The sequence below is a fragment of the Triplophysa rosa genome, linkage group LG22 (assembly GCF_024868665.1).
Source record: "Triplophysa rosa linkage group LG22, Trosa_1v2, whole genome shotgun sequence".
In the NCBI taxonomy this organism is placed as follows: Eukaryota; Metazoa; Chordata; class Actinopteri; order Cypriniformes; family Nemacheilidae; genus Triplophysa; species Triplophysa rosa.
In genome coordinates, this window is record NC_079911.1 from 14,853,215 (window position 1) to 14,868,860 (window position 15,646).

The 15,646-nt window shown below is 39.1% G+C and overlaps 1 protein-coding gene across 5 annotated transcripts in view; it reads right to left on the bottom strand.

The window, feature by feature from the left end:
• The window catches only part of cux1a (cut-like homeobox 1a), a 107,920-nt gene that overhangs the window by 41,129 nt on the left and 51,145 nt on the right, over positions 1 to 15,646 (bottom strand). For all 5 annotated transcript variants that reach the window (XM_057321378.1, XM_057321381.1, XM_057321380.1 and 2 more), the window contains exons 4-8: positions 11,567 to 11,645; positions 6,666 to 6,803; positions 5,285 to 5,456; positions 4,079 to 4,146; positions 3,861 to 3,927 (exon numbers count right to left, since the gene is read on the bottom strand). In XM_057321378.1, the coding sequence (XP_057177361.1) occupies positions 3,861 to 3,927; positions 4,079 to 4,146; positions 5,285 to 5,456; positions 6,666 to 6,803; positions 11,567 to 11,645 (524 nt within the window). The remainder of the gene's footprint in view (positions 1 to 3,860; positions 3,928 to 4,078; positions 4,147 to 5,284; positions 5,457 to 6,665; positions 6,804 to 11,566; positions 11,646 to 15,646) is intronic.

Below are 15,646 nucleotides of genomic sequence, written 5' to 3' on the forward strand. Positions count from 1 at the left end.
CAATGGAAACACAAAGACGAGCTCTGGAATTATGGAGATTTGGGTTTGTTTTTTTACGGTGATACTAACTCGATACTAGCAACGTGTACCTTATAAAGTGTCCGGTGAGGGTTAATACTATATGCAGTGGTGGATCGAAAGCTTGACATTAATGAAAATGTTTGTTATACTTTTCTAATTTAGTTTATAATAATAAATATTATTAATTATTAATATGATTATTTATGACAAATTAAATATATTAGCTAGTGCTGTCAAATCAATTAGTAGCGATTAATCGATTGCAAAATAAATGCTTGTGTTTTTATATGCATGTGTGTTGTGTATATTTATATGTAGGTCTATATATAAATGCACACACATACAGTGGCTTGAAAAAGTATTCATCCCCCTTCATTTTATTCACATTTTGTTATGCTGCTGCCTTATCTTAAATTACTTTAAATGATTAGTTTTTACATTAATCTACACTCCATGCACAATAATGACAAAACAAAAAACTGATTTTTGACAGCTTTGCAAATTTATTAAAAATAAAAAACAAAAATAAGTACATTGCATAAGTATTCATACCCTTTTCTGGGACACTTGAAATTTAGCTCAGAAGCATTAGTTTTGCTTGTTGATGTTTCTACACTTCGAGTGGAGTTAACCTGTGCCAAATTCAACTGAATAAGTATGATTTGGAGCGGCACATACCTCTCTATAAAGGGTGCAACAGCTGAAAATGCATATCAAAGTAAAAACCAAGACATGAGGTCAAAAGAACTGCCAGTAGAGCTTTGAGACAGGATTGTATCAAGGCACAGATCTGGGGAAGACTTCTGAAAAAAATCTGCTGTATTGAAGGTTCACAGAAGCATGTAGCCTCCATTTATCCTCAATGAAAGAGGTTTGGAACCACCAGATCTCTTACTTGAGCTGACCTCCTGTCCAAACTGAGCCATCGATGGAGAAGGGTCTTGGTTAGAGCGGTGACCAAGAAGCTGATGATTACTCTGGTTGAGCTCCATGATCATATATGGAGATGGGAGAAACTTACAGAAGGACAAACATCACTGCAACACTCCACCAATCTGGGCTTTATGGCTTAGTGGCCAGACTCAAGCCTTTGCTCAGTGAAGACACATGGAAACTTGAAATATGCAAAAACATACTTCAACGAATCTTTCAAACTGTCAGAAACAAGATATTCTGGTCTGATGAATCTCAGATTCATGCATCATGTCTGGAGAAAAACAAGCACTGCTCAACACCTGTACAATACCGTCTTAACAGTTAAGTGTAGTGGAAACAGCATCATGATGTGGGGGTGTTTTTCAGCTTCAGGGACTGTACACAAAATACGGAGATAATGATCATGAAAACCTAGCCCAGAACATTCAGAACCTCGGACAGGGCAGAAGGTTCATTCTCCAACATGACAATGATCCTAAGCACACAACTAAAACAATGCAAGAGTGGCTTATGGACAACTCTGTCTATGTCCTTGAGTGGCCCAGCTAGTGCTTGAACCCAACTGAACATCTCTGTAGAAACCTGAAAATGTCTGTCTACTGATGATCTCCATCCAACCTGACAGAGTTTGAGAGGATCTGAGGAGAAGAATGGCAGAAAATTGCCAAATGCAGATGTGTAAAGCTTCATCATACCCAAAAAGATTTGAGTCTGTAAAGGCGCTATAACCATTTTCTGAGTTGAGGGTATGAATACTTATGCAATGTACTTATTTTTGTTTTTTATTTTTAATAAATTTGCAAAGCTGTCAAAAATCAGTTTTTTGTTTTGTCATTATTGTGCATGGAGTGCAGATTAATGTAAAAAAAAAATTTTTTTAAGTAGTTTAAGATAAAGCAGCAGCATAACAAAATGTGAATAAAATGAAGGGGGATGAATACTTTTGCAAGCCACTGTACATACATGTACTGTATATATGCTAGGGTTGTCAAACGATTAATCACGATTAATCGCATCCAGAATAAAAGTTTGTGTACTGTGCATATTAAATTTGTATTTATAAACACAGACAAAATATTTACATGTATTTATTTATATAAAATATAAACCAATACCAATAATTTAAAAACCAATAAATTATATATAAATGTTTATTATATTTTTTTATATATGCATGCGTGTGTTTAAATACAAAATTAATATAAACAGTAGTACACAGACATATATAATGTAAAAAGAACTTTTATTCTGGATGCAAGAAATCACGATTAATCGTTTGACATAACAAATATTTACATAAATATATATACATTTATATTTAAATATAATTTATATATGTATAAATATATAATGATGTGTGTGCATATACTGTAAATGGCACAAACATACGTATATTATACAAACACAAACATTTATTTTGGAATCGATTCATCGCAATTAATCGATTTGACAGCACTAATATTAGCATAACTTGCAGCAATGGCGTGAACATGCCCTTTTGTGAATTAAAGCTTAAATGGCCAATGCCACAAAAATTTGCTTACATTAGTAATCTTGGAATAGTGAACGATATCAAATATTTTATCTCCAAATTACATCATAACCTTTCTTAGTTTGACTTTTTTTTTTAAATACAGATTTTTCCAGGTTTAAACAGGATTTTAAATGCCAACATGGTCTTACACTTTTGGATCCCACTGTACTGTAAGCATATGGACCATAAACCATCGCAATTGCCATTTCCTAGGCAAAAAAATGACACACTTAACATTTTAACAGTAGCGTTTGGATCAAACTAACGCTTGAGAAAGAAAGCTGAAGCGTCAGGATGAGGAATCGGTGAGGCGTCCAATGGAGTGGAAACATTTTACCTGCCACATTCTTTGTAACAGCTCCCAAGAGAACCCGGACTGGAATCCGGCCAACGTTACAGAATGTCAAAATGTGTTTTTCTCGGTGTGTGTGCGTCTCTGTGCGAGCGTGCTCTGCGTTTGTGTGTAAACTATCGTATTAAAATGCATGCGTGATAGTGAGACATTTCCAAGATCTGTGCTTATGATGTGACCTTCCTTTGTGTCCGCTTCTCTACCGTCTTTGTTGCGCTAAATAAACGTGTTCTTTGACTTTAACCGTGTAGCATCGGGGGTCCAGAGTCGCAGGGTTCAGTTTTGATCACAGGTAATGTAATTATGCCACTCCCGTAACACAGAGCTGCGTCGAAACAGCCCGCAGCAAGCTCGCTCTGCAACAGGATGCATTCCTCAGTGACAGCAAGACAAGGAAATTGCCACCTAACCCTGACCGCATGACGGGGAGTTGAGCGGGGAGAACACACATGCACAGACACAAATACACACACGTGACCCAGATGGAGGCAAACACACACATACGAGTACACGATGATCGCAAACAAAAGGCGCATTTGTGCACGTATGCATCATCACGCAGCAACACACAAATTCGCCGCCCACAAAATGTCAGTCGACTGTATGAATGAATCCCGTCATTACTGGATACTCAATGGCTCTCAAATCATTTTGTGTGTCCGTGGGGGTTCTGAGGGACAGTATCATGCATGTTATTGTGCAGGCAGCACGGGCGGGCCGAGAAGCCTATTGAATATCAAATTTTCCATGAATGAAGGTGTGATTTCACCACGCCGTGTTTTCCCCCATAATCAAACCTGTCTGCAGGAGGATTATGAGCTGTTTTGGTTGCGGATCAAAGGGGCGTGTGCGCGAGTCTGTCTGTGTCTGCACGGGCACGCAATCGAGGGCGAGCGAAGTTGAGATGAAGACGCGCCAGAGAGTTCAGGAATGGCAGTAGAGGGAACCTGAGCCGTTTCGACGCTAATCCTCTGCGTCTCCTGCTGGGTCGCATCAAAACAAAAACGAGTTACTCACTTTGCTGCAGATTCTTCATCGTATTTCGTCTTCAGTTGGTGGAGTTCTGCCTGAGTTGCTTCAAGTGCTGTGGAACAAATGAAGCGGAGGAGTTAAACAGGCTGAGGAATTAAACGGCGTCAATTTCGTGTATGTCATTTCAGAAACACCTCTGTCATTACATCTATAGTGCTCGCCAATGCGGCCTGTTGAAAGCGTTAGCTCGTGCGAACACAAACCTGTTTGTACGGACTGTGTTTTTAGATCCAAGTCGTCCGTCCTGCTGTCCTGAATCTCCTGTGGGTGACTGTGATCAAAACAACAGAGAACAACGGCGTTAAACTTCATTGCAAATGTTTAATAGTGTACAGACACGACAGCTATGTTACCACACACACACAGCACTGGCACGTTGATAATACATATGTAAGATGTACAGATATTAAATAACAGTACTTCTCAGGAAGGTCAAATACAATGTGTTAATATAACCTACAGAGGAAGTATCTGTAAACATAATGGTTGTTTTCTAAAGCTGCATACCTAGACAGCATTTTTTCAACTTTGCATGAGTGTTGAGCTTGCGTATGGTTTCCAAATGATGAACTTCTTATTAGAACATATATGTGTGGTTCCAGAAAAAAAAATTTGGAGAATGGTATAGAAACACACATATGATCAACAAAAAGGGTTGAAATTTAGTCCTGAACATTTGTAGAGGTAGTTGTAGAGAATCTGCTTATGGTACCCTAAAATGCTACGTAGAACTTACAATTTAGTTATGGAGGCCAAATATAAATAAAAATGGAAAAAATCTGTAAAGAAACACACATATTATGGTCATAAAAACTGTGTTGGATTATATTTTAGTTCTGAACATTTGTAGGAAGGTTGCATTTTCATACATATGGTGTCTAGAACTTACTATTTAGCTATAAAGGCTAAGAAACTAATTCAACAAATCTGTATGGAATTGTAAAGAAACGCACATACGATGGTCACAAAAGATGTGTAGGATTATCATTTAGTTCTGAACATTTGTAGGGAGGTTGCAACTGTATACAAATGGTAGCAAAAATGCTGTCTAGAACAATTTAGCTGTAAATGCAAAGAAAATCTAAAATAAATTAAAACATCTAAAAGAATCTATGCAGAATTATTTATAAACACATATATGGTGATAAAAAAGCAGTGTAGGATTATCATTTAGTTACAGGGTTGGCATATGCATATAATACTCTAAAATCCTACTGTTTGTAAAACTTACTATTTAGTTATAAATGCTACAGAAATCTGTATAAAATTGTATAGTAACACACATATGATTTAGTTCTGATGCCAAAAAAAGCAATAGGCTTCACAGCCTATGAATTCATAACATGATGACTAACGCATTATGGGATATGTGCAGTGTACTTGAAGTGAAGTGCACAGTCAAGGCTAACCTCTCCTTGTCTGCATAGTTGTTAGGAAGGTTTTCCCCTTTGCTGTTTCTCTCTCCTCCATCTTCCCCCACTGTTCGGCCCTGCTTCTCACCGGCAGGTTCCTCTGTGTTCTTGGCCTGCAGAGAACGTTCATACTGCTCCAGCTTCTCCTTAAGTGCTTTAATAGTGACTTCTGCATGAGAGAGAGAGAATGAAAGAGAGAGAAAGAGACAGTGGGAAGTGTTTATCGCTGAAGGTTTATTCTACAAAAATTTAAAGTCCCATTAATTCTTGCAATCAGGGCATGAAAACTATGGCTACACGTGTATGTCTTGTGTGTCGTTGTACATGTGCAAAAATTCTTAATAAATAATAAAAATAATAAAAAAGTGAAAAGCATCCATCACTGCAGAAAAACAAACCCATGTTTACATGCCTGCAGACACACAAAATATCCCTGATAGAGCTTTTTCCTCCTTTCCGTCTCCAGCGGAGCCATCTGCAGTGATTTAAACTCCAGCATTTCAGAGCTGACACATAATCAATGAGCGGCGGTCCCACAAGAGCCCTTTTACACCCTTAAATGCTAAACTGGACTTTAAACACTGAGAGAACCAAGGATCACCGACCTGAGCAACACTGGCATGTGCGAAGGATTACCGTCCTAGCGGACCATTCAGATGGAAACACACCTGCATGTGTCTGTGCGAGGCAGATCGCGTGTGGCGGGACAAATAAAATATTGCTGTTGTTGAAGTGCATCGATTGGGGGAATTCCGCAGAAGGTGCGACGACAACTCCTTTCGTACATTTAAAAAAAGAGAAACCAGGAAACGTGTCTGGCTGAAACAGCAGCGGACATAAATAGAGACCAGATGACTACAGCTCATTTGAACAAAAATAGGGCCACGTCTATGTGGGTACACTGCCAATGTGACATATGATGCACAGCTCATTTCGTTTCAAAGGTACAAATAAATCCTGTTTTATAAAATGAAAAAGTTTAAATGGCCTTAGCAAGGCATTTAACTTGCGTAATGCAATATGTGATATCGAATATTTAGCAGAATGTAATGTAGGGCGGGACTGAAATATTTTCAGAGGCTGAGGAAGTTATTAGATTTTGTTGAAAGATTTTTTGTTCATTAGATTTAATGAAGAAGTGGGTAGTGTTTTATATATTTAATGTCATTCTGTTTCCCCAAGCCAATCTTACATTTAAAACGGGTTGAAAGGGGTTAGTGTAAAATGAGCGGAATGGCCTAACACAACACCAGTGGAATAAGTTTGGATGTTAGTCTGATAAATTGCTGATGGGAGGTGCATGGAAAACCTGTTTTAATTAAAACCGTTTTCTTGTTTTTCCATCCTTTGTAGCAGTATTTAAGTCACGGGTGGTTACCTTGGTTTTTAACCTCTGCGATATCACGTTCGTACTCTTGTAGTGTGTCTTTGAGCCTCTGATTTTCTGTCTCCAAGTCGTGCATCTTCCGGACGGTCACCTGAAGCTGCTGCGCTGCCTCCAGAGCTGAGACGGGATCTAAAAACACACACAAACACACACACGGGTCAGAACATGCATATTTAGAGCAGGTGAAAGGTTTGATTCACTGATTCACAATCACTGAGAGTTCTCTGTATGAAGATCAGCGTGGGCCAGTTTCTGTGAGAAAGGCCTAGAAGCCTTTTTTTTGCATTTTCGCGGACTGCCAACCGCAGCTAAAAATGTTAACTAGAAAAACAAACCAAGCCAAAACGCACCAATAAATCCCAGCAACTCAGAATCACTCAGCACCACACAAACGTCTGGTTTCCCGGATTTACAAAACTTATGGTGTATTTACATTGATGTTGGATATGTGTAGTACTACCACAGTTTGTAGATTACCGTAGTAATACCATGGTATTCTATAAATCAATCAATTTTGATCTTGATGTTGTCTAGAAAAACATGAAATCACCATTTAATATCATCGTAATGTACTTTTCCTATTAGTTCAACACTCATCAGCACAAAATACAGCAAGACCAACCAATCAGGTTTAATTGACGAATCAATCCAACAAATACCAACAACAATTACAGTTCATAACACGTACGTGGGCAAAATCCACAGCTGTAAGAATGACAGCCTAGCAAGTTGTAAAGATACTGTTTCTACATCATACTTGTCAGGGTGTTAATTTGTTGCTTTGGTAATTGAAGCGGGAGGTTAACTTAAAGAGGGGTCGAGCAGTGCTGGTGTGGGAGCGAGGCCAGCCCTCTACACTGAAGGGCTAAGACATTCTGACACAGACACACTTTTACATCACTGTCTGTCCCCCTCACATGCTAATTGCTATATGACTAATTATGGCCCTGTTCCCGTTGATTTTCCTTAATGAGACAGCCAAGTTAATTATGTAATCAAACTATTTTATTAGCCCCTGCGGATTATGAGATAGAGAGAGAGAGAGAGAGCAGAATAGCAGGAAATCAATGGTGACAAAAAGCAAGAGAGAAATAAAACTAAATCGGGAAAGAAGTGTTGTACAGTATGGTACCATATGATTTTTTTAAACACTACATGTATATTTGATATATTCATTTTTTACATTTATTTTTATATATTTTATATAATCGACAGTTTCTGGCATTTATTTATTATTTTTTGAAGACCATGTATATTTTATATATTATAATTTAAATATATTTTTATATATTGATTTTTAACATATTTTTATACATTTACGTATTTTAATCTATTTGATATAGTTTCTGGCATATATATTTATTATTTTTAAGGACTACCTGTATATTATATATATAATACATTTTTAAATAATGATTTTTAACATTTTTATATATTTATACATTTTAATAGTCGAGTGGTTCATGCTCGGACATATGGCCCCAGTGCATCCCGGGCGACCCGAGTTTGAATCCCGGCTCGTGGTCCTTTCCCGACCCTGCCCCCTCTCTCTCATCCACTTCGCTTCCTGTCCTCTCTGGAGAATCTCTGTCTGTCAAATAATGGCAAAAATGCCAAAAATAAATCTTAAAAAAAAAAAAAGATAACATACGTTTGTAGAAGAAAAAGGCAAAAGATAACAAATTGTAAGAGCGATTTTATTTTCCATCTAATTCAATTTTGTTTATATAGCGCTTTTCACAATGTGCTTTGTTCCAAAGCAGCTTTACAGGAGAAAATAAGAAAAACAGAAAAACACAGAAAAGGTATAAACACAGCGCATGATGTTTATAGAGCAAGCAAGATCATTCTAATAAATAATGAATAATATCTAATAAAAGAAGTCTCCCGGTGAGCAAGCCAACACGGCACTGTGGCGAGGAACCCAAACTCCAATGATAAATAAATGGAGAAGAAAACCTCGGGAGAAACTAGTCTCAGTCGGGAGGGCCAGGTCGCTTCTGACGTGTCACAGCTGCATTCAGTTACTGAGTAAATGTTTATGAAAAATAGGGAAAGCTTATTAGTTGTGATTTAGGAATTTTCATTTGTTGAAACTGTTTAGGTCTAATTTTGTCTTATTTTATGACCGATATCAGACAACAGAGGAATGTTATAAGCAGGGAAAATAGTAATGGAATAATGTACTGAGTGCGGCTATAACTTCAAACTGCTGTCATGTGATGTAAGTTTAGCATTAAATACCAAGTATTGTAAATTTAGCAATAATGTGACAAGAAGTCCGTCTTTGCTCTTGGTTGGGGATGGAATATATATAAATATAAGTTTGCAATTTTTGCTGCTCTTTTTAGTAAAACGTAGAAATGTCTGAGCACAGTTTAAGACTTATATTTGAGTATTTTCTGTCTTCCGATATTTAAACATTTTACAAACAGCTGCAAACATTGCAAACTTGATATAAAATAGATGGAACATAAAACCGCTCTTACAGTATTCTTTATCTTTTGCCTGTTTCACATTTTTTATCTTAATAGAAAAAAGTAAAATCAGAGTTTTAAACTTCATATAAAATGAATTGAACATAAAACTGCTCCTACTCTGACCTCAAGAGGTTCACACTCAACATTTTCTCAAGGTTAAGCACTTATTTTCACCGCCCAAAGAAACTTCTTTTTACAAAGTTACAGGCTCTATTTTGCACCATATTTGTGGAAAGTGCCAAAAATCATTTACTTCCACGTTCTATGTCAGGCTACAGACGAGATCACAGTTTTGGCACACATGCCTCCCCCTCTGAGTGTTCACAGCTGAAGGTACAGGAAACGCTGACAGGGTGTGTATGTGCGATGTGCACGCGTGGTGCGTGAGAGTGTGTCATATCTAAAAATTGCAAGAGGAAGTCTGATTGATATACTGTCATGGTGCGTTCCCTTTTGTCGCCGTGGCAACTGCCAGTACAGTTTGGGTGGACGGGACCATGTGACAGAGACCAGCCAAGTCAAGTACATTAATCAGGATGTGTCCCCTTTACTGTACAAGTTAATACTGTAAGCACAATTCAATACTACTGCAAACACTTAAAGAACCTAAAATATGTTTAAAAGTCAAACAGGCCTCAATCTGAGTTAGTGGTCGACCAAAGTTACTATTGCAAAGCGTAGGCCAATACCTATACTTATTGCTGATATATAAATCTTACAGTTTAAAAAGAGAAAATGAATATATAAAATATAAAGGTTGTGAATTTAAGTTGTAAATTTGTCGTGGCATGAAGTGTTCTGAAAAAAAATCTAACAATGCCAAATAATATATTACCTGTAGTTGCTATTAAACAAAATATTTCTCACATATTAATATAACATTCAATGTAAACAAATGTGTGCATGCGCAAGTTGTTTAACAACACCTTGAAATGCTCTTCATCCAAGATTTCAGAATCCGAAACAAAAGTATTTTATTATTAGAAAAAGAGCATTGAGAAACAAGCAACACATTGGCATAAGTGTGCTAGAAACACCTCCGAACATTCCTAATAACACGCATGCTACAAACGCTTAGACACATACAGGCCTACACAGTGTACCAGTGTAACTATCAAGAGATAATTTGTCAAGCTGTGATCACATTTACAGACATGTAGACAGGACTGGACAAGCTCCAGATTTCGCAGATATTCGCAGACATTCCCAGACTAGACCTCCCACTTGTACAACCTGCAAATGTACGCATGCATGCGCAGACACACACGCGCGCATGTACAATCTTAAATACACAAGATCACACAGTATGCACTCATATATAGGTAGCCAAAAACACTCACACACACACTTCCACACAAACATGCCATTGAGTTGGCCCGGGATCTCCAGACTGCAGCGTTGTGGTAATTTAGGGATATACTAAGTGCTTGTGAAGGCAGACGGTCCAACCTGCTCCGGCAGGCCCAGACGGCACTGTCTGTCTGCTTCCCTGTCGCTCGCCGGCTGTGGGCGAGGTTACACGACTAGATCTGCTGGCTGCGTCCCAAAATGCACACTATCTGTCCTGAATTGTTTGAGAGTTGGTGCATTCATATTCACCAAAAGTGTCTGGATTGTGTAGTTTTTTAAGAATTTTTTTAAGAAAGAGTGTTAGTGTTTGTTGTTTTGAGCTAATTTTGCCCTCCTTGCGATAAAAATAACTCATTGCGCAATGTTGGAGAAGGAATCTGTGAATTATGTATAGACTTTTTCAAAGATTAAAAGAAACCTAAAACCTAAAATAATGGTTCCATGTAAATGCTAAATTTTTTTAGTCAACAATGAAGTACACACTTTTAGATATGCAGTCGCTGTGAGGGGGGCTGGAGGCGTCCCAAGCCGATACTCAACTCCAACAGGTGTTTGAAACATTACCCACAACTCCCAGCAAGACCTCACCCCCCCCCCGAAAACACACTAGGTTCATTCCGGAGCAAAACTGTATCGAGCGAGTGAGCTTAAGATGTTTCTAGGTGTCACCTGAACCAATACGGCACCATTAGCTTATTATAGATCAGCGCGCCGGAGCATTACCATATAAAAACTGAGAATCCAGGGGCCATTATCTCACACTTACAAAGCCAATTCGGAAGATTAAGAGGTGTTCGTGGGGCAATGAATACGTGTTTTATTAGAATCCGAGTTTCTTTCCTGTCTCGGGTGTGGAGCGAAGAGTCTCTAAAGCCGTAGAAGTCATTAAAAGGGTCGGTGCGCGCGTGCGCGTGTGTGTTTTAGACACTGGAGACGCAGGTCTCATAAATATGACTGATGTGTTTACAGTATACTCGCCTCAGTGAAACACTACAGCAGTGTGTGTGAGCGTGTCTGCGTGCGAGTGTGCGAGCAGCCGGCACAGAGCAAGCCGAGACATACCTGGGACATCGATTAATCTCTTGTACACGCTGAGGAAAGCAGCCTCCGATTCTTTACTTCTTTTACTCAAGGCGTCAATCTGAAACAAAGAGAAAAAACACAATTACTGAATTGAAGGTCTAGTAATCGCGTTAGCGTCTGTCAGGTTGAAATTTCCATACATTAGAAGTCTTGAAAAGTCCATTAAAGATGCTTGTGTGGAAAAGTGCCTAGTTTTTTTTCTCTCAAAGCATGACTACATTCCTCTAGAATCTCTGACTGCACACACATGTATCATCGACCATCCATTTGACCAAAATAAAAGTGCGTAATTGATCATAACCGTGACCTTTAGTGTTCAAATACAGTAAATCATTCATGTTTTGACGCGTGTGATATTTTTCCAGAACGGGTCGAGGCATTTTGGGGGCATGCTTTAGGTGTACGTTTCTGGTTCGCTTTATATAGAAGGTAATTATCAGGTATAAATCCAAATCCCTAAGAGCATGAGATGACAGAAACAGGTAATGAGGGACTCTGATAATGAGAAGAACTTTGGCCTTAATATAGAGCACCACAGACGAGAACGTATGGGCAAATTACATACTGTATCTGGGTTAAGGCTCCCACTGCACGAAAGGCCTTCATCATTTCCTGAAGATAGATGATTTTCAGAATGGTGGTAACAGTCATTGAAAGTGCCGCCCACTAACCCAAACGAACTGCCAATCTGCCTAAAAGTGCACAATCGCTGTCACAACATACCAATAAAAGCCCATTGTGCTTTTTCGTGTTTATTAGATTCAAAGGGGTCACAAAATAAAGTTTTACCATATATTTACACACCCAACAATATGTATGATTCATCTTGCACTTCAGAAGGTTTTTAAACAAGTAACCTATAGAAATATAAAACATAGCTTTTAACAACCTGGTTTTTGTTGTACCAGATAATCCCATTGACCCTCACTGGCAATGTCACTGCATGACAGCTGGAACATGACTGGTGTAAACCCGGTCTCATAACAAACAACAACAGAAAATAGAAAGCTTGCAAGAGCAGGGGGAAAGCAAGTTACAAAGCTTTAATGAAGACACTGATCTCTCTTAATCTGAAAACACACAGATGTGGTCATTGAGCAGATTATGATACATCATGTAAAACTGCCTCCTGTCAGGATTTGACCAAAAACTACCCCAACATGCATACAGTTGTAAAATTACAAGTTCCAGAAGGCATGAGACCTGCAAACATTTATCAGTGTCTTCATTTGACAACCAAAAGCAGAAGAACCATCTTGGATGGAGGCATCAGTGATTGTCCTCAGCGGGGTGTGGTGAACCACATACAGAAATTGTAAAATGCCATGGCAGCACTTTCCCTCGAGTGCAAGTCTGACGATGACAGCGTGCTGTAGAACCAGCGTGCAGTCTGGCCCAACTGGGCCAAATCTAACAAACTGGGTCAAGCCTGACAGAAAACAAGAAGCTAAATCAGTACGGCCTGTATACAGTCATTTGGGAGCTGCTAAAAACTGAATAAAACCTCTTTCTAGCTTAATAGGAGTTCTATGAAATTCTGAAAGGGTCCTGAAAGGGTTTCTCAAAATTCTAAAGCGTACTGTAGTGCCTGAAAGAGATTCTTCAAATCTTAGAACTTACACTATGAAAGAGTTTCTCAAAACTCTAGAATTCTGAGCCTAAAAGTGTTTCTCAAAATTCTAGAACTCAGAGCCTGAAAGTGTTCCTCAAAATTCTAGAAATCTGAGCCTGAAAGTGTCACTAAAATTCTAGAAGTCTGGGCCTGAAAGTGTCCCTCAAAATTCTAGAAATCTGAGCCTGAAAGTGTCACTAAAATTCTAGAAGTCTGAGCCTGAAAGTGTTCCTCAAAGTTCTAGAATTCTGGGCCTGAAAGTGTCCCTCAAAATTCTAGAAATCTGAGCCTTAAAGTGTTCCTCAAAATTATACAACTCTGGGCCTGAAAGTGTCTCTCAAAGTACTAGAATTCTGGGCCTGAAAGTGTTCCTCAAAATTATACAACTCTGGGCCTGAAAGTGTCTCTCAAAGTACTAGAATTCTGAGCCTTAAAGTGTTCCTCAAAATTATACAACTCTGGGCCTGAAAGTGTCTCTCAAAGTACTAGAAATCTGAGCCTGAAGGTGTTCCTCAAAATTCTAGAACTCTGGGCCCAGTTGCATAAAGCACCTTAAGTGTAATTTTCCCTTAAGTGTGTCCTTAAGTATACCTTAAGTTTTACTTAAGTTATTCTCCTATTGTCTTTGGTAAAGGAAAACCACCCCTTAAGTGTCATACTTAAGGGAAAAACTTAAGGTGCTTTACGCAACCGGGGCCTGGGCCTGAAAGTGTTCCTCAAAGTTCCAGAAATCTGAGCCTGAAGGTGTTCCTCAAAATTCTAGAACTCTGGGCCTGAAAGTATCCCTCAAAGTTCCAGAAATCTGAGCCTGAAAGTGTCCCTCAAAATTCTAGAAATCTGGGCCTGAAAGTGTCCCTCAAAGTTCTAGAATTCTGGGCCTAAAAGTGTTCCTCAAAATTCTAGAAATCTGAGACTGAAAGTGTTCCTCAAAATTCTAGAATTCCGGGCCTCAAAGTGTCGCTCAAAATTCTAGAACTCTTAGCATGAAAATTCTAAAACTTACTGTAGTGCCTAAAAGTGTTTCTTCAAATTTTAGAACTTAAACCCTGAATAAGTTTCTCAAAATTCTAGAATTCTGAACCTAAAAGAGTTCCTCAAAATCCTACAACTCACAGCCTGGAAGCTAACAGCGCAGGCCTCGCCAAAGCGGCAGTACCCTGAACCCCAAAAACAATGTGGTATGAATCAACAGTATCGCTTTTATCCATTAAGTAAATGTTGAACTCCTGTGCTGTTTACATGTTCACAAGTGTTGTGTGTTTGGTCTTCCAGCAGCGGAACATCAAATAAAAGCTGTAAATCTGCAGTTCTGAGACTTCAGGCCTTGATGGATGGAACAGGGCAGTTGCCACTGTAAATATCCAACATGTAACAGACTTTTCACTCCTATGGGAAAGAAATTAAACATTTTCAGATGTTCCTTGCCGGAAAACATCTGGATCAGCCCAGGCAGGGCCAAGTTCTGCAGTCCTCTTGCAGATGGAGCAATTAAACTTGCCTCTCTCTCTCTCGGCACGGGTCCACGTCTACCCCTGAAATCCAGCAGGAACCGATGTCAATTTTTAAACTTTCAGAGCTCGGAACCAGACAGAGTACCGCCAGGAGGTTAAGAGAGCGTAAGGCTGCACAGAAGCGTGCATGCGCGTGTGACGCGTGTTTGACTGCGAATGCGGCCACAGCTCATTTTAGATTATCTGCTATTCTATCAAATTCTGCTAACAGCCCAATCTCATGGCCATGCAGGACATCTGGCATCATAACACGTCACAACACAGGCTTACACACACCAGGAAAAGAGCTTGATGTGTATACTGGTGTGTGTGGCCATATAGGGAAGACTGTGGCAAGTTGTCACACAAGAAAAGCTGAGGGGCAGGTGGGCACACCATCATGATTCTTGCATGTTAACATCTACATTTTTAGATGGCTTAAAATTGTGAGAAATGATGTTGAAAAATAAACCTACAATGAGAAATGTTCACTGGAGAGTTACAGTGTGACAACTTGCCCCGCTTCCCTACATTCGATTTTACACACACTCATATACAAACACATCCTGTCACTTTGAACTATCTGGTGGCATCAAAGCACGCCAGTTTAAACATTGATATTCCCTTACGGTCCAGTCAAGAAGGGTGCTGGGGGCAGTTATAAATAGCTCTTGTTTCTGTGGGGGTGCCCAGACTTGGCACTAGTGATGGGGAAGAGAAAATTAGTTCTACTGACCTGCATCAACCTCAAACAGAAGATCTGCCTTCAAAGCTGAAGATATCTGACTGCTGTGTTTCTTTTATTTTTGTTTTCTATTTTATATTACCTCTTTTGTTGGATGGATAGTAGACAGTGCAGGAAATTGTTTGGAACAGGGGTACAAATCGAAAGGCTAAACTCAAACCTGTATTACCCACATGCCCATTAACGCTTGACGTCAAAGAAGCAATGGCCTA